Genomic DNA, 24,823 nt, shown 5'->3' with positions numbered 1-24,823 from the left:
TTTTAATTACAGAGGGCACGTAACCCTCTGACCGAACACGCTGAGCTACCGTACCGACGTAATTTTGCTTATTTTTTTCATAGTTCCACACAACTTCTTCCTGTTTTCTCGATTGATCTGTGTTCAGTTTTTCAAAGCCTATCCACTGTGCCAACTTATAACTAAATCTGAGGGGGTGCGAAGTGTCAGCTGCGTATAAAACACGGTTTGCATTTGATGATGAAATAAGGTGTCAGGCAAATAATGCCTCTAAGCTAAACTGATAAAGAGAATTTGAAAGTGCTTCACTATGCAGCACAATGAGCTCATCTTTTCTCTAGTTCCTCCTAACTGTGGCATACACTGTTAAGGAAGAAGTTAAAGAATTAATTAAACGTAGAAATGCTTGCTACCCTTCTTTCCTTCTTCTTTAATTACTATTTGGAAGAAGTAAGGAAAACTATAACACTACCCAACACCATTGAGGTCACTCGAAATGGAGCATGAACGCATACTGAAAAGGACAAACAGGATATCAACTATAGCATTAAGCAATATAGGTGAAACACAACAAATCTGAAGTGTGGCAGAAATTTCAATCTTAGTTTCCCAAACATGAGGCCAGCAGTTTAATCACTGCCTGATCCTCTTTATCACTAACTGGATTCTTCTTCAAATGCTCAAAGATTTCTTTGTAAACAGTCATTAAATGCTGAAGTGAGAATGGCTATTTCCAATTTTTGACCAATGTAAATTGAAGTAATGACTAGATTTCATCTGTGTCAAAGACTTTGGAGTGGATATGTCATCCAAATGCAGACAGATATCTGGAAGTCACAGAATTGTGAATGGAGAATACTTTATACTACACTTGGTGCACCAACATAACATTTCAGTCTACAGATGCTAGAAGGAAACTGTTATCCCTATACTACTGAGCATGATATAATTTCTCTAATTATCATTACAACCCCTGTACAAAATGTAGAGGAAGCATGGAGGAAGGTAAGTTGTGTGTTAATAGTACATTCTCGAGAGGCAAGTTCATTACCTTGCCAGAGTAACCATTTCATTACTGCACAATCATTTTATTGCAAAATATCCCAGTGGAGTAGAACCTAAGCGTGTATGTTTCCCTCGCATTAACTAAATCTTAGTACATTATGTATTCTGTCACACACCAACACAGGTGAATGCTAGTAATACACACAAAGATCAAAATGCACTAACTGCATTCTGTTTAAATGACACGGTTTACGATCATTTAAAGCACCAATGCAGAAATCTATTCAATACATAATCAACAACAAAATGTCCTTGGAGGTGAAAAAATTCACAAAGTAGTTTGATTACAGTAATGACAGCTCCTCTACCAAAACTGTCATTTGATGACAAACTTAGGAGCAAATGGTTATCCTTCTACAGCAACATTACATTTTGCAATGGTAATCCAGATGAACCAAACATAAAGAAAGTAAACAATTTCTACTTATGTGTTGCAACATAATAGGGGATGGGTGTAAACATTAATGCTCTGGCACATCAATATACTTTAACACCTGTTTAAGCGCAGACACTCACTGGTGTACAGTAATAAAAAATGCACAATGGATAATTAATACAAACGGCTGAAGTCCAATCACAAGGCTACAATACTCCATTAAAATAGGGTGAAGGAAGTTTAACCACTCGTAGCCCTGAACCGAAGTACAAAGTAATGTGTAAATATCACACTGTCAACCACAGAAAGACCGTAATTTGAAAAATCTTGTACATTAGAACAAATGAAGAAGCAACTGCTGTCATAAAATGCACAATAAAATGTTATATGAGATACTGTATAGATTATAATAGAGGGAAACATTCCACGTAGGAAAAATATATCTAAAAACAAAGATGATGTGACTTACCAAATTAAAGTGCTGGCAGGTCGACAGACACACAAACAAACACAAACATACACACAAAATTCAAGCTTTCGCAACAAACTGTTGCCTCATCAGGAAAGAAGGAAGGAGAGGGAAAGACGAAAGGATGTGGGTTTTAAGGGAGAGGGTAAGGAGTCATTCCAATCCCGGGAGCGGAAAGACTTACCTTAGGGGGGAAAAAGGACGGGTATACACTCGCGCACACACACATATCCATCCACACCTATACAGACACAAGCAGACATATTTAAAGACAAAGAGTTTGGGCAGAGATGTCAGTCGAGGCAGAAGTGCAGGGGCAAAGATGTTGTTCAATGACAGGTGAGGTATGAGTGGCGGCAACTTGAAATTAGCGGAGATTGAGGCCTGGTGGATAACGGGAAGAGAGGATATATTGAAGAGCAAGTTCCCATCTCCGGAGTTCGGATAGGTTGGTGTTAGTGGGAAGTATCCAGATAACCCGGACGGTGTAACACTGTGCCAAGATGTGCTGGCCGTGCACCAAGGCATGTTTAGCCACAGGGTGATCCTCATTACCAACAAACACTGTCTGCCTGTGTCCATTCATGCGAATGGACAGTTTGTTGCTGGTCATTCCCACATAGAATGCGTCACAGTGTAGGCAGGTCAGTTGGTAGATCACATGGGTGCTTTCACACGTGGCTCTGCCTTTGATCGTGTACACCCTCCGGGTTACAGGACTGGAGTAGGTGGTGGTGGGAGGGTGCATGGGACAGGTTTTACACCGGGGGCAGTTACAAGGATAGGAGCCAGAGGGTAGGGAAGGTGGTTTGGGGATTTCATAGGGATGAACTAAGAGGTTACGAAGGTTAGGTGGACGGCGGAAAGACACTCTTGGTGGAGTGGGGAGGATTTCATGAAGGATGGATGTCATTTCAGGGCAGGATTTGAGGAAGTCGTATCCACACTATCCAAATTGAACCCTGCCTGGAACAGTTCCGTCCTCCGTCACAGCGGGACCCACCTCCTCTTCCTCTAAATCACCCTCTCCAAACCTTCCAGGAATTTCTGACTTCCAGCCTTGCCTCTCAATCCTTCTTAAAAAACCTTAATCCTACTCCCAACATCACCACTGCTGAAGCCCAGGCTATCCGTGATCTGAAGGCTGACCGATCCATCGTCATTCTTCCGGCGGACAAGGGTTCCACGACCGTGGTACTTGATCATCGGGAGTATGTGGCTGAGGGACTGCGTCAGCTTTCAGACAACACCACATACAAAGTTTGCCAAGTAACCCCATTTCCGATGTCCAGGCGGAGCTTCAAGGAATCCTCAGAACCTTAGGCCCCCTGCAAAACCTTACACCTGACTCCATCAACCTCCTGACCCCACAGACACCCCGCACCCCTACCTTCTACCTTCTTCCTAAAATCCACAAACCCAATCATCCGGGCCGCCCCATTGTAGCTGGTTACCAAGCCCCCACAGAACGTATCTCTGCCTACATAGATCAACACCTTCAACCCATTACATGCAGTCTCCCATCCTTCATCAAAGACAACAACCACTTTCTCGAACGCCTGGAATCCTTACCCAATCTGTTACCCCCGGAAACCATCCTTGTAACCATTGATGCCACTTCCTTATACACAAATATTCCGCACGTCCAGGGCCTCGCTGCGATGGAGCATTTCCTTTCACGCCGATCACCTGCCACCCTACCTAAAACCTCTTTCCTCATCACCTTAGCCAGCTTCATCCTGACCCACAACTTCTTCACTTTTGAAGGCCAGACATACCAACCATTAAAGGGAACAGCCATGGGTACCAGGATGGCCCCTTCGTACGCCAACCTATTCATGGGTCGCTTAGAGGAAGCCTTCTTGGTTACCCAGGCCTGCCAACCCAAAGTTTGGTACAGATTTATTGATGACATCTTCATGATCTGGACTCACAGTGAAGAAGAACTCCAGAATTTCCTCTCCAACCTCAACTCCTTTGGTTCCATCAGATACACCTGGTCCTACTCCAAATCCCATGCCACTTTCCTTGATGTTGACCTCCACCTGTCCAATGACCAGCTTCGCACGTCCGTCCACATCAAACCCACCAACAAGCAACAGTACCTCCATTACGACAACTGCCACCCATTCCACATCAAACGGTCCCTTCCCTACAGCCTAGGTCTTCGTGGCAAACGAATCTGCTCCAGTCCGGAATCCCTGAAGCATTACACCAACAACCTGACAACAGCTTTCACATCCCGCAACTACCCTCCCGACCTGGTACAGAAGCAAATAACCAGAGCCACTTCCTCATCCTCTCAAACCCAGAACCTCCCACAGAAGAACCACAGAAGTGCCCCCCTTGTGACAGGATACTTTCCGGGACTGTATCAGATTCTGAATGTGGCTCTCCAGCAGGGATACGACTGCCTCAAATCCAGCCCTGAAATGAGATCCATCCTTCATGAAATCCTCCCCACTCCACCAAGAGTGTCTTTCCGCCGTCCACCTAACCTTTGTAACCTCTTAGCTCATCCCTATGAAATCCCCAAACCACCTTCCCTACCCTCTGGCTCCTACCCTTGTAACCGCCCCCAGTGTAAAACCTGTCCCATGCACCCTCCCACCACCACAACCTACTCCAGTCCTGTAGCCCGGAGGGTGTACACGATCAAAGGCAGAGCCACGTGTGAAAGCACCCACGTGATCTACCAACTGACCTGCCTACACTGTGACGCATTCTATGTGGGAATGACCAGCAACAAACTGTCCATTTGCATGAATGGACACAGGCAGACAGTGTTTGTTGGTAATGAGGATCACCCTGTGGCTAAACATGCCTTGGTGCACGGCCAGCACATCTTGGCACAGTGTTACGCCGTCCGGGTTATCTGGATACTTCCCACTAACACCAACCTATCCGAACTCCGGAGATGGGAGCTTGCTCTTCAATATATCCTCTCTTCCCGTTATCCACCAGGCCTCAATCTCCGCTAATTTCAAGTTGCCGCCACTCATACCTCACCTGACATTCAACAACATCTTTGCCCCTGCACTTCTGCCTCGACTGACATCTCTGCCCAAACTCTTTGTCTTTAAATATGTCTGCTTGTGTCTGTATATGTGTGGATGGATATGTGTGTGTGTGTGCGCGCGCGCGCGAGTGTATACCCGTCCTTTTTCCCCCCTAAGGTAAGTCTTTCCGCTCCCGGGATTGGAATGACTCCTTACCCTCTCCCTTAAAACCCACATCCTTTCGTCTTTCCCTCTCCTTCCTTCTTTCCTGACGAGGCAACAGTTTGTTGCGAAAGCTTGAATTTTGTGTGTATGTTTGTGTTTGTTTGTGTGTCTGTCGACCTGCCAGCACTTTAATTTGGTAAGTCACATCATCTTTGTTTTTAGATATATTGCATAGATTGTTACATAAAAAGTTTATTAACTAACTGAATTAATTTTAATATGAGGGCATGCTGCAATAGTGTTTCAAATTCAAAGAGTTCATCCACACATGGAGTACCCTCTCCTTCAGCATGACAATACCACACTACAAACGAGTGCTGTGGCATCTGAAACAATCTGACACCTTGGGTTCACTGACTTCGATCATCCTCCTGACTTGGCTCCATCCAATATTCACCCATTCCCGAAACTTAAAGAACACTTTCAGAGACTTCACTTTGTTTGCGATGAAGTGGTATAAGCAGAGGTGTGATTGTGGCTCCATGAACAAAGGCAAACTTTCTACCATAATGATATAAACAAACGCACAGTCAGCCACAGAAAGACTGTAATTTGACAAAACTTTTACTTTTGAATAAATGAAGGAGCAGCTGCTGTGTTCACTGAAAATAATTATGTAGACATGAAGAAGACAGATGTCTAATGTTAATAACATTTGTTTCATTTAAAATACTTTTGAGTTTTTACATATATGATTCGGAGGCATTACTTTCCAGCATGCCCAGACAAAAATAATCAATGTCTGAAAATGTAATGTAATTGGCGGAAAAAAAAGAGAGAGAGAAAAGGAAAGAGGACTATTTGCCTTGCAATGGCAGGAGAAAACACACAACAGATATGGAAATGCACAAGTTTTTGGAGCCAGTGGCTTCTACTCCTGACAGAAAGGTATGAAAAGAAAGGGAGAGGAATGAAGGAAAAGGAATACCGAGGTTTAGGAGATAGGGAGGGTAATGGAATTCTTTCCATTTCCCAAACCTCGGCAGTCCTTTTCCTTCGTCCCTCTTCCTCATGCTTAAAAATTGCTGCCACAAGAACGAGCTGCTGGCTATAAAAACCTGCAAAATTCTATGTCTTTTATGTGTGAAACTTCCTGGCCGATGTCCCAGACTCAACTATTTATCTATGCAATTGAATTAATTTTAAGTGTGCAAGATTAATTAGAATACTGGATGAATACTGTTAAAGAAAGAAACTGGCTGGATGGGTAATACAAAAAGAAGATTACCAACTGTTGTGGACAACCAGTGGTTTAGAACAACATTAGTAATGTGCTCCAATTAAATAGGCATGCTGGATCTTCTAGCTGGCAAGTTACACCATCACAAGTAGTAAGGTGGTGACATTTCTCCATTTCTTTTAATAAATTTTTTACTGTGGTGCCTACTGTGAAGAAAATCTTACAAGTATCACCTGCTTAATCATTACACTGTAGTGAATCTTGCACTACAGAATTTTCTTTGAAAGAAAACAGGTGCATGCATAATTAAAAAGAAAAAGGAGCTAATTATGGCTGTTTCTGGACAACGCTGCAATGCAGTTTACATCTAGAGAAAATGACATTTTCTTACAAGCCTTATGCTTGGAACAAAAGAGAACTGATAGTCTCCAACAAGAAAATGCAACATAGTTCATGTAACTACACTCTCAAGTGAGACCTACATAAATCAATACATAAATATTACTGATATTTTCAATAAAAATTAAGATTATCTTCATACCACAGTATTTTCATTGTATTTTCCATTTTGGAAATTTCATCTCACCTTGCTAATGAGTACTGGTCCTTGTTGTACCTGTAAAAGAAAGAGCAAAAGTTAAGGAAAAGTACATACTTACTACATACACACACTGATGAGCCAAAACATTATCACTTGCTGCTTAATAGACATTGATTCAACTGTAGAACACAAAACCACAGTGACCCTGCATGGCATTGATTCAACAAGTCCTTGGTAGGCTCCCGAAGGTAAGTAGCATTGGACATCTACGCAGAGGTCACATAATTTCCATAAATTACAGGCTAGGAGTTTGTGTGTACCAAGCTAATAACCCTTGTCATCCCAGATGTGTGCTGCTAGATTCAGATCAGGTGAACACGGTGGCCACGACATCAAACTGATTCCACTATCGTGCTCCTCTTAACACTCACAATTCTGGGCCTTAGACACAGCAGTTATCGTGCTGAAACATGCTGTCATACGCAGTACTGACATCAAGCATGAAGTAATGCACATCTGCAATAGTGTTCACATATTCCACTGTCATCATGGTGCCTTCTGTTGCCCCCACAGGTCTTATTCAAACCTGGGTGAATACTACGTATTTCTGTTCCCATTGGCCTATACTTGTGGTATGGTGCACGTTTCAATCAGGCACACCTGGATGATGACTTATCTGGACACCATGATAGCCCAGGTATATCAAGAAATGTGACTACATGAAAAATTTCCACCAATTCACAGTTTAATTTCAATTACGCCATACCCATTTCAGTCTTAATTGACATCATTGGGTTAACATTGGAACATGTAGGGAAGCTGCACAGCTCCAAATTCAATAATATGAGCTAAATGGTGTGATCTGACACTCAGCGTAATACTCTGTTATTAGATGCCTGTCTATCCTAATTTACAGATTAAGCAAACCTCTGACCTCCACATTTATGATGTGGTGTGAATGTCCAACACTTTGTTACCTATTTGTCATTTCACGATCCTTCAATTACTTTCCACAGATTCTCATGACAGTAGCCCGCAAACAGTCAAATAGTTTAGCCATATCTGGGACGCTTGTTCGCAAGTACCAGTCCATAACAGTCTACTCTTTGCATGTCAATGATTTCCACTATTTGTGGCCCATGATGATTAGAAAGATTCCCCATACATCTGCTGTGTTTATATGCCAGTATTTTCCTTACTGTACCATATGCCTGCAAAGCCACCAGGTGCCATTCAATTTCACACTAGCTGGCTGTGGTCGTAATGCTTCGCCTCATCAGTCCATTAACATAAGAAAGTAGACGAGTGTTTCTTAGGCCGGTATTACACTATCAAATTTCTTTGTCCAATATTTTTGTCAAAGAAATTTGATGGCTTAATAGGGAACTTTGTCAAATGTCGTCAAATATTTGATCAAATCTGGGGCCTCGCTGTACATTTAATCAAAGTAGTCACTTGTCTTCTGTTCACTGCAATGTGACATGTTACCATGTGGAGTGCTAGCATTGCTGCAGCGTTCTGTCATCTGTAGTGTTTTTATAAACATTGCCAGTAAATACAATTGGTGTGTACCAACAACTACAAAATTAATAGAGATGTGTGAAGTTGATAAGGCGCTTTACAACTTGAATACAAAAACAGATTAAGAAGTTTGGAGAACTGAACTGACCTAACCTAAGTGTTAAAGTGAGCCTGTCTTCTACAGATATAGCAGTTCTTAAGTGAATATTGTGCTTTGTGATATGAGGATACACTTCACTGAGAACATACAGAAATGTATGCTCATCCATTCTTAAGTAATTGATGTACAACTTGACTTCCTCCACTATAAGCTCACAAAACAAATTTTGTTGAATGCTTTTATCGTATCGTCGTAAAACCCACGGCTTCACACAGGCACGTTTCCTCCCCCCCCCTTCCCCCCTCTTCTTCTCTTCCGCATGTGCAAATAGTGCAATTGTGGTACATGCAACTGCTGCAGTTAATAACAAGTTGTTGTTGTTTAATAACAAGTTGTTGTTGTTGTTGTTTAGTGACGAGTTGTTGTTGTCAGCCATCTTGAACTTTGACAAAAAATATGACGACAGTGTAAAATACCCCCTTTGTAGCGCCACATCAAAGATCTTTGTCAAATATATTTGACAAATATTTAATCACATCTTTGATCAAATCCTTGACAAAGAAATTTCGTAGTGTAATACCGGCCTTAGTCTGAATTATATTATGTTGATTGCTATCATGATTACACAAAGAAATTAGTAATACAATGTATTTAACCCTGTTAATGGCAAAGATTATCTCACTGATAAGGAAGAAGAATAACAATAAAACAAATTGTGGAATGAAAGTCGTAATGAAGAAGGCAGAAACGAAGAGTATTGAGTGGTTGATACATGTATAGATATCTGATGGACTCAGGATTCTCTCTTTCAATCTGTACATTCAGTTTAGTAAGAGCTATCGAATCTAATAAATGTCATAGTACATACAAAAAAAGCTGGCAGGCAATATCTGTAGCAAGAGTTACATTCCGTACCATATTAGCTTGTCAATGCAACATGTTTTTCACTTCACACAACACATGAAAAAGTTTATAGCATTTACAAATTAATCAAAAATCGTTTCTTGGATATAATGCACATACTTTATTGCAAATGGAACAATGGCATATGGAACTAAGTGCAACTGAATGGGGAACAAAAAAGCTGTAGTTGGCTGATCAAAGTTCATATTGGGAGCCTTTTGATCGACTCCAAGCTCTATTAGGACTGATGTAGAGTCCTGCAGTAAAGCTGTTTTGTTACTGAATCTGATGTTTATGCTTACATTTTTCAAAATACACATTTCAAAATTCACTAAAATACTGGATGGCTCGCCATTTTCGCGTTACAGCCAGAAAGATGATCATCACAGAAAAAACAACAGCAAAAAGAAGAAACTTAATGGAGACAATGTGAGGTCTTCAATATAATATGGATTAATGTGTTCTGAATCCAGCAGATGAAAGCATATCTACAGTAATACATGTGTAGTGACGTAATATGGAAGCTGTGAACACAGCAGAGTATTTCACTTTAGACTGTGTTTGAAGCAGAAAACATTTGCCATTATGGAAATCTTGTTTTTATACAAAGCATTCTTTATAACATGCAGATGTACACTGTGTGGCCTCGAGTTAACATTATGCACCAACCAGTAAAAATAAGCTCGTATGAAAGCAGCAGAAATTTCAAATACAAACGAAATTTTCATGGTAACACTAGAAGAAAGAAGAATACACAGAGATTGTACTGCATATACTAATCAAGAAAAGAGTTACCAAAAATTATTCTATGTACCTGCAAAACATTTTTTACTTACATACATCTTTGCAGTTAATCCATCCTACAATTTTGCAATCTGAACCAGATATGAATGAAGCTTTTGAGAAAAATTGTCTGTTCCATAAGAACTTGAAGATCACAAAATTATTAAAAAACTGATATCATTAATATGAGGACCAAAAAAACAAAACTGAACAAAGAAATAGTAAAAACATAAGAGGACACAATCCTATGTGTGTGACAATAGAAAAATGCCTTTTTACACATACTCATCTTCCCCAGCCAATATTATGATACTTACTTAAATCCTTTGTCATCGTCTCCAAGTCCATTCTGTACGATTCCATTAGGCTGTGGGTTGTTCCCATTTTCAACGTCCTTCTTGCCTGCTTCAAAAGGAGACGGGGCTTTATCTTTTTCTTTCTTTTCACTGTCATTTGGATTCTAAAAAGAAATTGAATATCCTTGTGACCAAACTAAACAATCTTTATCAATCTAGCAATAAAAGTTAATTTCTAGAATTAGAAACTTAAAACAAGGTCAAAAATGACACTACTTCCATCAAAACAAGTCCACTTAAGCCGACAACTCGTGAAGATCCTAATGCCTTAATAAAATAGCCATCTTGCTCTGTTATGTAATTCAATCATTCAACGCAGGCATAGGAGCAGTAGTGTTCGTAGAAGGGTCATGAACCATTTCAAGATTCACTAATGAAACAATGAAAGGGTACACCGACATCAGCATTACAGCCACATCTATTCTCTGCTAAACACAAACTGGCATATACACACCGTGCGTGCGTGTGTGTGTGTGTGTGTGTGTGTGTGTGTGTGTGTGTGTGTGTGTAAGACAGTTTATGTTGTGCCTATTGCAGCTGAAACGGGTTCTGTGTTAACTACCGTACACTAAAATAAGCCTACACCTGAAACCTAACCAGAACTTTTCCAAACAAAACAGCATGATCATTTGAGTTTTTCACTATTGGTTTGTTGTATTAACCATAGTGGGGGCACACTGGTGTATTTTATAAACCACAGTAATCATCTGTCCTCTACTGGAAAAATGCCAAGCCTTGTAATTGCTGACACTTTTCTGGTCATTGTTTAGCCTATGTTTAGTTAAGCAAGGCAAATGAATCAACAGGTCACACGCAACAGCATCAACAAGTCAAGGATAACGGTAAGTTATTCCTGCAACTTAAAATTTCGAATTGTCAGAATTATGTCTTTTACATTTACATGAAGCCACATGGGGAAGAAGAAGAAGAGCAGTATATTCTACAGACTTATACTGCATTATATGATAACAGTAGTTCTGTTTCTAATTTTCGTGCCACAAAATACTTGACAGAGGAGGAATTAGAACGGATTCTTTTAGAGATGCTTAGGGAAGACGATGACTGAGGAGATATTGATGATTTGTTTTCTAGTAGAGAGGATCAAATGATATTACCATGTGATCACAATACTGATTGAAATTGAGTGCGACGAGAAATTATCTTTCTTTGATACTAAAGATTGTATATTTTTTGGTAGGGGACAACAAATAAAATAGATATGCATAGAAAGACATCTTGTGTACCAGTGAGGGAAAAAAAATTCAATATCTTTCCAGGCCCTAAAATTGTAGCATACTATATTGTAAAAACAATTTAATTGTAAGTATAGATATGAAAGACGAACTTTAGCATTTTATGAATGTATTCATTCATAGAAATAGGCAAGAAGATAGGGATGCTAAGATGACAGATCAAATTGATGCTTCAGGAGTATTAGTCATACTTTATTTGACTGGCCTCAAGGCTGAAAACCACATAAATTCATCGTAATTTTGGTGAAATGATGGAACAGGAATGATTGTTTAGAGATCCTGCATTAGTTACAAGATATTTTTGTTGCTTCTGAGAGTAGTAGGTTTGGTGCTAAAGAAACTAAGGATATGAGATGCAAAACATAGGTTAGTAGCTATTGGGAGCATTCTGAATGCATTTGTGAAAAACTGCATGATCAGTTAAAATCTTTGAGAATATGTTACTACTGACAAGAAACTAGAAGCATTCTGAGGTGGTTGCAGCTCCATACAATACACTGGCAACAAATCAGCTGAATATGTCATCAGAATATTTGCTCTGAGTGATGTTAAACACTGGTCAGTTGGAAGTGTATTGTGGCAAAGAGCCAAAAGAACTACTTTGTGTTTCTAATGAACCATTTGACATTGTGTGTAGACTAACAGAGCTGATTAACAGGCATAAATACGAATGTGACAACAGATAACTGGTATACTAGCGCTCTCTCTCTCTCTCTCTCTCTCTCTCTGTGTATGCCTCAGCGACACAGATAGCCGTACCGTAGGTGAAACCATGATGGAGAGGAATCTGATGAGACCAGACAAATGTCTGAATCCTAAAGAGGGGCAGCAGCATTTTCAGTAGCTGCAGGGGCAACGGACTTTATGAGTGACTGATCTGGTCTTGTAACATCAACCAAAACAGCCTTGTTGTGCTAGTACTGTGAACGGCTGAAAGCAAGAGGAAACTACAGCTGAAATGTATCCCATGGGCATGCAGCTTTACTGTACCCTCTTGGGTAAAGTATTCCAGAGGTAAAATAGTCCCCCATTCAGATCTCCGGGTGGGGACTACTCTGGAGGACATCATTATCAAGAGAAACAAAACTGGCATTCTACAAATCTAAGCGTAGAATGTCAGATCCCTTAATCAGGCAGGTAGGTTAGAAAATTTAAAAAGGGAAATGGATAGGTTGGTTAGATATAGTGGGAATTAGTGAAGTACGGTTGCAGGAGGAACAAGGCTTCTGGTCAGGTGAATACAGGGTAATGCAGGAGTGGGTTTAATAATGCATAAAAAAAAATAGGAATGCGGATAAGCTACTACAAACAGCATAGTGAACGCATTATTGCAGCCAAGATAGACACTAAGCCCACACCTACCACAGTAGTACAAGTTTATATGACAACTAACTATGCAGATGATGAAGAGATTGAACAAATGTATGATGCGATAAAATAAATTATTCAGATAGTTAAGAAAGATAAAAATTTAATAGTCATGGGGGACTGGAACATGACTGTAGGAAAAGGAAGAGAAAGAGAAGGAAGAGGAAAAGGAAGAGAAAGAGGAAGAGAAGTAAAAGTAGTAGGTGAATGTGGACCGGGGGGTAAGGAATGAAAGGGGAAGCTGACTGGTAGAATTTTGCACAGGGCGTAACTTTATCATAGCTAACACTTGGTTTAAGAATCATGAAAGAAGATTGTACACTTTGAAGAGGCCTGGAGACACTGGAAGGTTTCAGACAGATTATATAATGGTAGGACATATTTAGGAACGAGGTTTTAAACTGTATGACATTTCCATGGGTAGTTGTGGACTGTGACCACAATTTATTGGTTATGAATGGTAGATTAAAACTGAAGAAAGGCAGGATATTAAGGAGATGGGACCTGGATAAACTGGAAGAACCAGAGGTTGTAGAGAGTTTCAGAGACAGCATTTGGGATCGACTGATAAAAATGGGGAAATGAAACACAGTAGAAAAAGAATGGGTAGCTTTGAGAGATGGCATAGTGAAGGCAGCAGAGAAACAAATAGGTAATAAGACAAGGTCTAGTAGAAATCCTTAGGCAACGAAGGAGAAAATACAAAAATGCAGTAAATGAAGCACCCAAAAAGGAATACAAACTTCTCAAAAATGAGATCGACAAGTGCAAAATGGCTAAGCAGGGATTGCTAGAGAACAAATGTAAGGGTGTAGAAGCATATACCACTAGGGTAAGATCGATACTGCCTACAGGAAAACTAAAGACCCCTTTGGAGAAAAGAGAACCACCTGTATGAATATCAAGAGCTCAGATGGAGACCCATCCTAATCAAAGAAGGGAAAGCAGAAAGGTGGAAGGAATATACGGAGGGTCTATACAAGAGCTATGTACTTGAGGGCAATATTATGGAAATGAAAGAGGACATAGATGAAGAGGAAATGGGAGAAATGATACTGCAAGAAGAATCTGACACAGCACTGAAAGACGTTAAGTCGAAACAAGGAACCAGGAGGAGACAACAATCCATTAGAACTACTGATAGCCTTGGGAGAGCCAACCATGGCAAAACTCTTCCAGCTGGTGAGCAATATGTGTGAGCCAGGCAAAATACCCTCAGACTTCAAGAAGAATATAATGATTCCAATGCCAAAGAAAGCAGGCATTGGTAAGTGTGAAAATTATTGAACTATCAGTTTAATAAATCACGGTTGCAAAAACTAACACAAATTCTTTACAGACACATGGAAAACTGGTAGCGGCCGACCTTGGGAAGGATCAGTTTGGATTCCATAGAAACGTTGGAAGACGCGAGGAAATACTGACCCTATGGCTTATCTTAGATGATGGGTTAAGGAAAGGCAAACCTATGTTTCTAGCATTTGTAGACTTAGAGAAATCTTTTGACAATGCTGACTGGAATACCCTCTTTGAAATTCTGAAGAAGGCAGGGCTATAATACAGAGAGCAAAAAGCTATTTACAATTTGTACAGAAACCAGTTGGCAGTCATGCAGAGTCTAGAGGCATGACAGGAAAGCAGAGGTTGAGAAAGGAGTGAGACAGGGTTGTAGTTTATCCCCGATGTTATTCAATCTGAATACTGAGCAAGCAGTAAAGGAAACTAAAGAAAAATTTGGAGTAGAAATTAGAATCCACAGAGAAGAAACAAGAACTGAGGTTTGGCGACAACACTGTAATTCTGTCAGAGACAGCAAAGGGCCTGGAAAAGCAGCTGAATGGAATGAACAGTATCTTGAAAGGAGGATACAAGATGAACATCAACAGAAGTGAAATGAGGATAATGAAATGTAGTCGAATTAAATGAGGTGATGCTCAGTGAATTAGATTAGAAAATGATACACTTAAAGTAGCAGATGAGTTTTGCTATTTGGGAAGCAAAATAACTGATGATCGTAAAAAGTTGAAAGGATATAAAATGTAGACTGAGTACGGCAAGGAAAGCGTTTCTGAAGAAGAGAAATTTGTTTACACTGAATACAGATTTAAGTGTCAGGAAATCTTATCTGAAAGTATTTATATGGAGTGTAGCCATATATGGAAGTGAAACATGGACGATAAATAGTTTAGACAAGAAGAGAAAAAATGCTTTCGAAATGTGGTGCTACAGAAGAATGCTGAAGATTAAATGGGTAGATCACATAACTAATGAAGAGGTACTGAATAGGATTGGGGGGAAGAGGACTCTGTGGCACAATTTGACTACAAGAAGGGATCGGTTGGTAAGACACGTTATGAGGCATCAAGGGATCACCAATTTAGTTCTGGAGGGAAGCATGGAAAGTAAGAATCATAGAGGAAGACCAAGAGATGAATACACTAAGCAGCTTCGGAAGAATGTAGGTTGCAATAGTTATTAGGAGATGAAGAGGCTTGCACAGTATAGTGTAGCATGGAGAGCTGCAGCAAACCAGTCTCTTGGACTGAAGACCACAACCGCAACAACAACAACAGCACCAAATGACAAGAAAATGGATGTCTGTATGGTATACATTGTTGAACATGGCTGGTAGCTGATAGCAAATGAAAAGAACCAAAAACATCCATCCACATTGAATGTACCTAAAGAACCTTTATTTTCAACTCCTGAAACACTATCTTTTCAAAAGATAAGGGACACCAAGCTAACCAAATAATGTTAGTATGTATCTGTGTCATTACAAAATTCAACAGATGTGTATGCAAGAGCAACCAATGAAGAAAAAAGGTAGACACGGAATTTGTGGAAAGGGAGTGAATAACACCGCAACAATAATAAGAAGATATAATGATTTCGTTTGCAAAAACAATTCTCAAACAGCAGTTTGCATTCAACAGAGGTCGAAGACAACTAAGCTCCAACTAAATAATTCCAATGTTGAAACTATTGTCAAGCATGAACTTAAATGTTACTTGTAGCCACTCTATGATGGGATGTAAATTACTGCAATAAATGATGAAGGAATAACAATAAATAGCTACTTGTCAGCGTGTACATAATACACCACGCACCTGCTATTTAACATTGAAGAGCACGTCTGCTCTAGGGTTAAACGCCAACAATGGACTTGTGTTAATACCCTTCAAAAATTTGAGCTTTCAACATTATCCATCATTGTTTGTTGAGTTCTGTCACTTGCTCTTGCCACTCCTGGAGGCATCTAGTGCAGAGTGTAGCAAACTGGACAGGTCAGCCTGTCCAATATAAACCACTCCCTAATGTAACTGCCTTTGTTCAGGGCAGGCATGTGGAGGGGCCACAGTGAGCAGACATCGCAGTTACCTGGGAGAATCTGCGAACTCAAACGCCTCAGCCAGACAAGCCCGCAGAGAGTGGATGCACTAGTGGCATGACAAGACTGCAGTTAGCACACTTCCCTCTCAACCAGCCAAATGCCACAGCTCATGGGCAGCTTTGCATCATGATGTATAACGCAGAACACACTCTTTTTCAGCACCTCAATTAACAAGTGCCCACTTCCATGCACTGCTGAGTGTGTGCAGCTGATACCTTGACTTATAGTTAATTTAAACCGATCTGTCTCAACTTTAATAGACGTGCAGGCTATACATTCATTGATCAGTGGAAGAGGGCACTTGATACAGAAACACTGCACTGGACTATCTTTCGCATTCTACGTTGTAACGGAAACAAGTTGTTGTGGATGACGTATTGTTGTCGTCATTAACTGCGATCTCTGGGCGCAGTGGGCACTGTTTCAGCATTTGTATTTCTGCAGTTCCATTACATCTTTGAAACCCATTTGCGTTCCTGTAAAAAATGATGATGTACTGTATCTTGAACGCTCTAATGTCGTAGAGAATTTAACACATGTGCACTAAGAACAAAATACGATGTTTAGTACATTTTGGAATTAAAGGTACTTCACTGTCAATACACAACCAAAAAAAATGTGGTGATTGTAAACAAGGAATGAAAACAATATATACAGTTCATGTCTCATCATCATTCTAAGCAGCAAATCCAGTTTTTACACCTTTCTCCACGTTTAATAACAAGGCACTGGAATGACCACATTTGCACTTAGAAGGCCAGCAGTACTGAACCATAAGATGACTTTCTTCTCAAATGGATTCTGAAGTTGGGTATTCAGCTAACGTAAATTAATTTTTGTCCGATTGTCAGAGGCCTCCAGACCCAACTGACCTGTTCATACTGAGTCACCACACATGAGTTAGGCTTATGTTCCTCATTATGTAACTCTAGTCTCAATATTCTCAAGGATAATGTCGACAGAATAACTTTCATAGTTGATTTACAGAAATAGTCAAGTTCCTCAAATGAGTATATAACAATTCACAGAACGTAAAAACAATTTGATCATCCTATGTTAAGGTGTTTACACTAAGTTGGAAGGGTCGACTGTGTATATGTATTATGAACAGTATGTCCCATACACAATACTTGGGCATTGCATGACGTTATGACTCAGTGGAAAAAATCATGCAGTCAGCATGCTTTTAACAACAACCATTTTCCACTAAATGCATAAACTTGTGAGCTGCTGTTACTCGCTTAACACCTGGACTGTCTCTCAATCTACACCCATATCATATACCTCACCAAATTCTCTTCTTACAATGTTTCGGTATGTGTGCACTTAACAGGTTTCATAATGGAACTAGTGAAATTTTCTCCTCAACACTATTTACCCCTTTGCTCAGAATATTTATAATCAGTCTGTAAAAGAAATAACTGCACTTATGAAATTGCACAATTGTGATTCTTACATACAACACTGAAACCAAAATGATCATTTCCATTTTCGTGCAAGCTGCTAATAAATGTATATATCTACTCAGTTAGTTAATTACTTTTGTCCTTGTGTTCTGAATACAATATCTAACAAGCAACAATTATGAAACAAAATTTAATGTTGCCCCTGTTGGCAACTGGATTAGCAAGCATGCTTACATCAGACATATTATTACTAAAAGCTAGTTATGTTAAACAATTTCACGAAATAACTAGTTACAACCACACTGTACATAATATATGTATATAATAGGATTGTGTCTGAAATCTAGTTTATGTAATGCCATAAACATACCAGCACAAGCCCTCTCATACGAGGTTCAAGGTCTTTGCCAGTTGGTGAAGAACCGAGGACGTATTCTACCATTTTGACCCCTAAACCACCAGTTTCTGAGGAGCGGGGGGAGAGAATATTTGCTGCTTCACTACCAGGAAAGCTTCCTGATCTCCTAGGTACCATAGTGATGGGTTGGGAAACTGCATGATCTGCAATGTGAACAAAGACAGGCTGAATTAATGAAAAGAATTACATAAAAATACAATTATGACATATTAAAACAGAATATGTTTGTGAAGTTCAGTGTAAGCTGTATAACGAAATACTTAACAACAAATTGCTTGCTTTCTATCTGTTCAACAGGGTCCTTCATAAGCACAAATGTCACTGGAGGCAATGCGGTGTTAAAACCTATAAAATACAAACTTCAATTGTGAGCACACTCTGCTGATTGATCAGTTAAGCCATCATATATAAGCACTGTGTGAAAATTTTTGTTAATGACTAAAACCGGCTCAGTTGAAAATTTAATAGCTCCTTCAACTGTACAAAAACTGATGTCGTTCTTACCATTCAAGTCTCTTTGGAATGGTTATGAAAATGATTACCTCTTGGAATCAAAGCAGTGGATTTTTTGTGCCTAGTCTCACATCTTCCAGATCACACAAAATGGAAACACTTGTAAGCTCGTTACTTCTGTGAATTGTACACCCAAAAGAAACTAAAGAGCAACACAATGATAATAAGTAAGGCAAGCAGCCTACTTGAAAAAACTAGCCCTAAGCAAATTGATATATTTGATGATAATGTGACCCTTTTATTTATTTTCACTTTTTTTCATTAATAAAAAAAATGAAGCTCATGGCTCCCTCCCCTGAATTAGGTGACACGTGTGTGTATCGGGGAGTGGGGAATATGGTGCCAACTACCGCCAGCAACCGACGAAGGCCTCATCGCTTCCATGCCACAACGCTTCGCTGCAGTTATCCATGCCACAGGTGGACATACCGGCAATTAGGTAGGTGGTCATAATGTCCTGGATAATCAGTGTGTGTGTGGGGGGGGGGGGGGTGGAGGGGGGGGGGGGGGGAGACAGACTTACTTAAGTTACATGAACATGCAGCCAAAATTACGTGGCAGATTCTTCTTCAAGAAAATGCATTGCCATTTAAATTCAATTATCTGCGGAAGTATACAGACCAATATTTCATTCTGCATGGCAGAACTCTGGTTATGATACTGGAAAACCTGTGGACAACCTCTGAAGTGTCACTGACATGGCGTTCAGCACTGATGATACAGAACGTGCAGTTATGACATGATCAACTTGCTTTTCTTCACTGCGTCTTTCGTAGTCACTGATATTGCTTTGAATTCTCACTTGCATTTATAATTAAGTTATCTGCTTTGACGTCTGGAGACATTTGCAGAGTCGTGCAGGAAAGTGACGATCACCAGCACACTGAGAGGCATGTAATGGTCCCGTAAACAAAATTTAATATAGGTATGTTCGCTCGAATCTAAAAACTTTCCTTGTGAGAAGTCTGCTCAGACTGCCTCCTAACTTGTTAATAGTTTATGTTATGTCTGTTGGTGTTACACTATCAAATGGGTGGTGTTTTCTTTCATTAGAATAATTCTTCAATTATATGTGCAATGGGCTAGTTACACATTAACTTTTTTTTCTCGTCGTTCTGGAAGTGCGACGAATTTCTAAATCACGACAGTTACAAATTACAAAACTACTTACGACATTTACGACTGAAAGACATAACGCATCATCATAAGATAGTAAGGTATGGTGAAGGTTGGGGCGGGGGAGACAAAGCCGCGGTACACACACACACACACACACACACACACACACACACACACACACACACACACAGACACCGCATAACGCGAAAGTAGTTACATATTAAATTCACCAAAAGGAATGGAAAAATTGTAGAGAAAGCTGAACGAAAATGAGAGACATTAATGTGGCTATGACATGATACAGCAGGGATGACGCGTCTCTGGCAGCCGGGCATCAGAGGTCAGCAGCGGAGGCGGCGTGCAGGTGCGCGGTGAGAACAAAGCCGAGAGCGGGGCCGTTGACAGCGCCAGCCAGGCCTGACCGCCAGCCGGTTCCTGTCACAGCACGCCGCGCGCCGCACCGTCTCCGCAACAGCCGCCGCAGCAAAATTCAATGCCGAGTCTTTCCCTGCTGTAGGCCGTAAGCAGACAGCGCATCCGGTCCGGACATCATCGCTGCCATATCGAACGAGAGGACCTTACGGAGTGGGCCCCTCAGTTTTTCTTCGTACTTATATAAAGTGACACATCGTCTGCCAATTAGCCACGGTTTTGCCTACGAAATCTTCCACAACAGACTTGGGCTTCATGAAGTCTGTGCAAGATGGGTCCCAAAACAACTCACACAGTTGCATAAACAAACGCGCTTGGACATCTGCCAAAAACATTTGGATCGCTACGGTACAGAACGGGACAACAACTTAGACAGGATCATTACTGGTGACGAAACATAGATCCATCATTAAGAGCCGGAGAGTAAACAGTAGAGTATGGAATGAAAACATCCAAAATCGCCGTGCAAGAAAAATTTCAAGACCCAACCGTCTGCAGGGAAACTGCTGCATACGGTTTTTTCGGACGCACGAGGTTCAGTACTGGAACATTATGGGGAAAGGGGCACAACAATAAACAGTAAGATGCTTACTGCCAGGCTAAAATCTGTAATTCGAAGCAAACGTCGAGGATTGTTGTCAAAAGGTGCTGTGTTGTACGACAATGCCCGTCCGCATACTGCTGCCCAAATTGCTGAAACGCTCCAGAAACTCAAATTCGAACTTCTGGATCAGCCTAAGGGGGAATTTGTACCAAATTTTCATTTATTGTAAATGCTTGACTTCCCATGCAAATAATGATTAAAAATATGTTACTTTTATTTAAAAGTGTGATTCAGTATTTGTTTGTCGATAAAATATACAAGTAAAAAGTTTGTTACTAGCGAGATTCCACTAGTAACACTGCCTTTTCACAATAGACTGTTCGAATTCACATTCGTCGTTAACAGCTGTTAATTCAACGCTGCCACCGTAGTTATCGCGCTGACGTCGCTTGTGTACTAGGAACAAAATCAGTCTTCAGAACTTCTTGGACGGACGATGAAAAATTTGGAAATTTGTGGTAAGTTCTATGGGACCAAACTGAAAGGTCATCGGTCCCTACACACTACTTAATCTAATTTAAACTAACCAACACACACACACACACACACACACACACACACACACACACACACACACACACATATGCGCGCGCGCGCGCGCGCGCGCGCGCGCGCGAACCGTGGCAATACGCCTTAGATGGCACTGCTGCCCGCGCGGCAGACGGACGATGTATATTGGACAGTTTAAGAAATATTTTTACAACGATTCTTAAAACTAATATGAAATGAATTTTCCATTAGTTACACTATGTGATCAAAAGTATCCGGACACCCCCCAAAACATACGTCTGTTGACTGACAGAGACCGCCAACTGTTGAAGGTCGTAACGTGTAATAGGCTAACATGTATCCAGACCATCACATAGGAATTCCAAACTGCATCAGGATCCACTTCAAGTACTATCAAAGTTAGGCGGGAGGTGAGAAAACTTGGATTTCATGGTCGAGCGGCTGCTCATAAGCCACACATCACTCCGGTAAATGCCAAGCGATGTCTCGCTTGGTGTAAGGGGGCGTGAACGTTGGACGATTCAACAGTGGAAAAACGTTGTGTGGAGTGACGAATCACGGTACACAATGTGGCGATCCGATGGCGGGGTGAGGGTATGTCGAATGCCCGGTGAACGTTATCTGCCAGCGTTTGCAGTGCCAACAGTAAAATTCGGAGGCGGTGGTGTTATGGTTTGGCCATGATTTTCATGGAGGGGGTTTGCACCCCTTGTTGTTATGCGTGGCTCTATCACAGCACAGGCCTACACTGATGGCGCCTGCATCTCTGAACTCTATCGAGCACCTGTTCATAATGCACGACCTGTGGCGGAGTGGTTACACGACAATAACATCTCTGTAATGGACTGGCCTGCACACGGTCCTGACCTTAATCCTATAGTACACCTTTCGGATGTTTTGGAACGCCGACTTCGTGCCAGGCCTCACTGATCGACATCGATACCTCTCCCCAGTACAGCACTCCATGAAGAATGGGCTGCCATTCCCCAAGAAACCTTCCTGAACGTATGCCTGCCAGAGTGGAAGCTGTCATCAAGGCTAAGTGTGAGCCAACATCATATTGAATTCCAGCATTACCGATGGAGGGCGCCACGAACTTTTAAGTCATTTTCAGCCAGGTGTCCGGATACTTTTGATTACATGATGTACATTGTTTGGTTTGGGGACTATATAATATTTCGTTACTTGTCTTAAAGTTTTACTGCAGCTTTGTCATCAACATCCCGAAAGGTACAGTATGTTTCATTGTTATCTATAGAAAAGACTAGCTTAACGCCTGCTACGTCGCTCGCGTGGAGTGTATGGTCTGCACTTTTTCTTTTCTTTAATCAAATTTTTAGTTGTTCACAAACTGAAGCACCTAATCGTTTCACGTCTGCTGAGTTTTGGTGGTGATTTCTCCATTGAAACCTTTGTATCCTAACACACCCATCTTTGTATCTCACCGAAAAATGAAATGCAAATTTTCGTATATTTATGTTTAAAATTTTTTATATTATTATAAAGAAATATTTTCTTAAAATTTCATCTCATATTTCATCCCCTTAGTGGACACACACCTTCCTCAAAGTTTTTATCCTTTGCAGTTCGCGGTGTGCCAGGATGAGTCAGTGAATCACTCTGACCATATTTCACAACCTTAGGGAATGAATTTCGAAGTTCTGATGATTTAGCTTAAAAATGCTTCCAGAACTAAATATTTTCATAAAATGTTTCACACTTATTACCCCTTAGGGGTTAAGTTTCCATAAACAGTGAAACCAAATACAAATTTTCAAAATGATTGTATAATGAAATATTTCCATAAAAACTTTCATCCCCTATTTCACTCCCATTGGGCTTAAATTTGCAAAAATACTGAAACACGCATTTCTTTGTTTTTGGCCGAGAAAACAAAAAGTTTCGTAGGTGTAGCATCGAAATTGCTTTAATAGCGATATTTCAAAAAAAAAAAAAACCATTTCATCCGTTATTTCACTCTCACGGGTGGAATTTCTTAAAGTCTTTTCTTAAACGACGCCTACAGCATAACATCAACACCCTCTCCAAATTTCAAGTTTCTATTCTCTGGCTCTATAATGAAAGTTAAACTTTAAAAACGCTGTAGAAATAACACCACTGGATAGAATGACGTCAAATTGCAACGGAATATTATCGGAGAACGGCGAAAACGTATGGCAGAAGAAGAAAAATAGTGTGAAAATGGATCAATGTGACAACACGTAAATGAAAATACCTGTCATGCGCACGACCCACTCAGATTGGTATAAACACGCCGGGTACACGGCTTTTCCTTCTTTCGCGTCTGCGAAATTCGTCATGACTGTCTCAATGCAGGATCGCACTCTGCTTGCAGAGCTGTATGACAAGAATGATGACAGCACACATCACTCCGCGAAAGTTCCGGGCTGTGAAAATGACTGCCGTGCGTCTGGAGAAAATAATTCGAAAAGACGTGTTCTTTTGGTTTGCAACCTGGTAGAGGGAGGAAACAAATTGATTCGACATCAGTGGAAGCAGTGGCCACAGCAATGCAGGAGGAGACGAGGGGTGGTGTGCAAACGTGTAGTGCACGGAGAATTGCCCGAACATTGGACATACCGGTGAGCACGGTGCTTAAAATCCTACGAAACATCCTTCTTTGCTATCCATTCAAAATTGCCCATATGCACGGGTCGCTTCCTGTTGACCTGCCAGCAAGAGAGACCTTTGTTGCTCGCACGAAGCCCACTTCCATATGACACGATAGTCAATACACAGAATTGTCTAATAAGGGCAACGAAAAATCCACACGGAAATTAACCAGTACCACTTCATCGTGAAAAGGTCACTGTGTAGCGCTGGTTTACGGCATCATTTACTATAGGGGCATATTTATTGGAAGAGAAAGGTGCTTCCGGTCATGTTACCTGTACCGTCACTGTAAGCTCTATGGGTGTCTTTTGCGCAACCACGTCACTCCAGCTCTACAACAGCGTGGACAGGATCATTTTTATGGAAGATGGCGCACTTAAGAACATTGCAAATCCAGTTAGGCAGCTGCTGAAGCGCCTTCTCGGAAATGCTTGATTTATCAGCCATCATTTCCCTATAGCCTGGCCGTCCCGATCACCTGATCTTAATCCGCGTGACTTGTGGTGTGGGGCTATCTGAAAGATGTTTTGTTCGGTGTTCCGATTGCAAACTTAACAGCATTGAAGGCACGTATTGCCCAATACATTCTGAACGTGGCTCTGGAAACTCTTCGATCAGTTGTGGAGCGTGCTGTTTCTCGATTTCAACTTATTGCAGAAAACGGTGGACAGCATA

The 24,823-nt window shown here is 40.8% G+C and overlaps 1 protein-coding gene across 5 annotated transcripts in view; it reads right to left on the bottom strand.

Moving 5' to 3' along the window:
• LOC124596524 (pumilio homolog 2) overlaps positions 1 to 24,823 on the bottom strand; it is a 596,698-nt gene that overhangs the window by 282,027 nt on the left and 289,848 nt on the right. For all 5 annotated transcript variants that reach the window (XM_047135690.1, XM_047135693.1, XM_047135692.1 and 2 more), the window contains 3 exons: positions 18,289 to 18,479; positions 10,459 to 10,601; positions 6,880 to 6,909 (listed from right to left, as the gene is read on the bottom strand). In XM_047135690.1, coding sequence (XP_046991646.1) covers positions 6,880 to 6,909; positions 10,459 to 10,601; positions 18,289 to 18,479 — 364 coding nt within the window. The remainder of the gene's footprint in view (positions 1 to 6,879; positions 6,910 to 10,458; positions 10,602 to 18,288; positions 18,480 to 24,823) is intronic.

The sequence above is a fragment of the Schistocerca americana genome, chromosome 2 (assembly GCF_021461395.2).
Source record: "Schistocerca americana isolate TAMUIC-IGC-003095 chromosome 2, iqSchAmer2.1, whole genome shotgun sequence".
Taxonomy (NCBI): Eukaryota; Metazoa; Arthropoda; class Insecta; order Orthoptera; family Acrididae; genus Schistocerca; species Schistocerca americana.
This window is presented reverse-complemented; position numbering and strand designations above follow the sequence as displayed.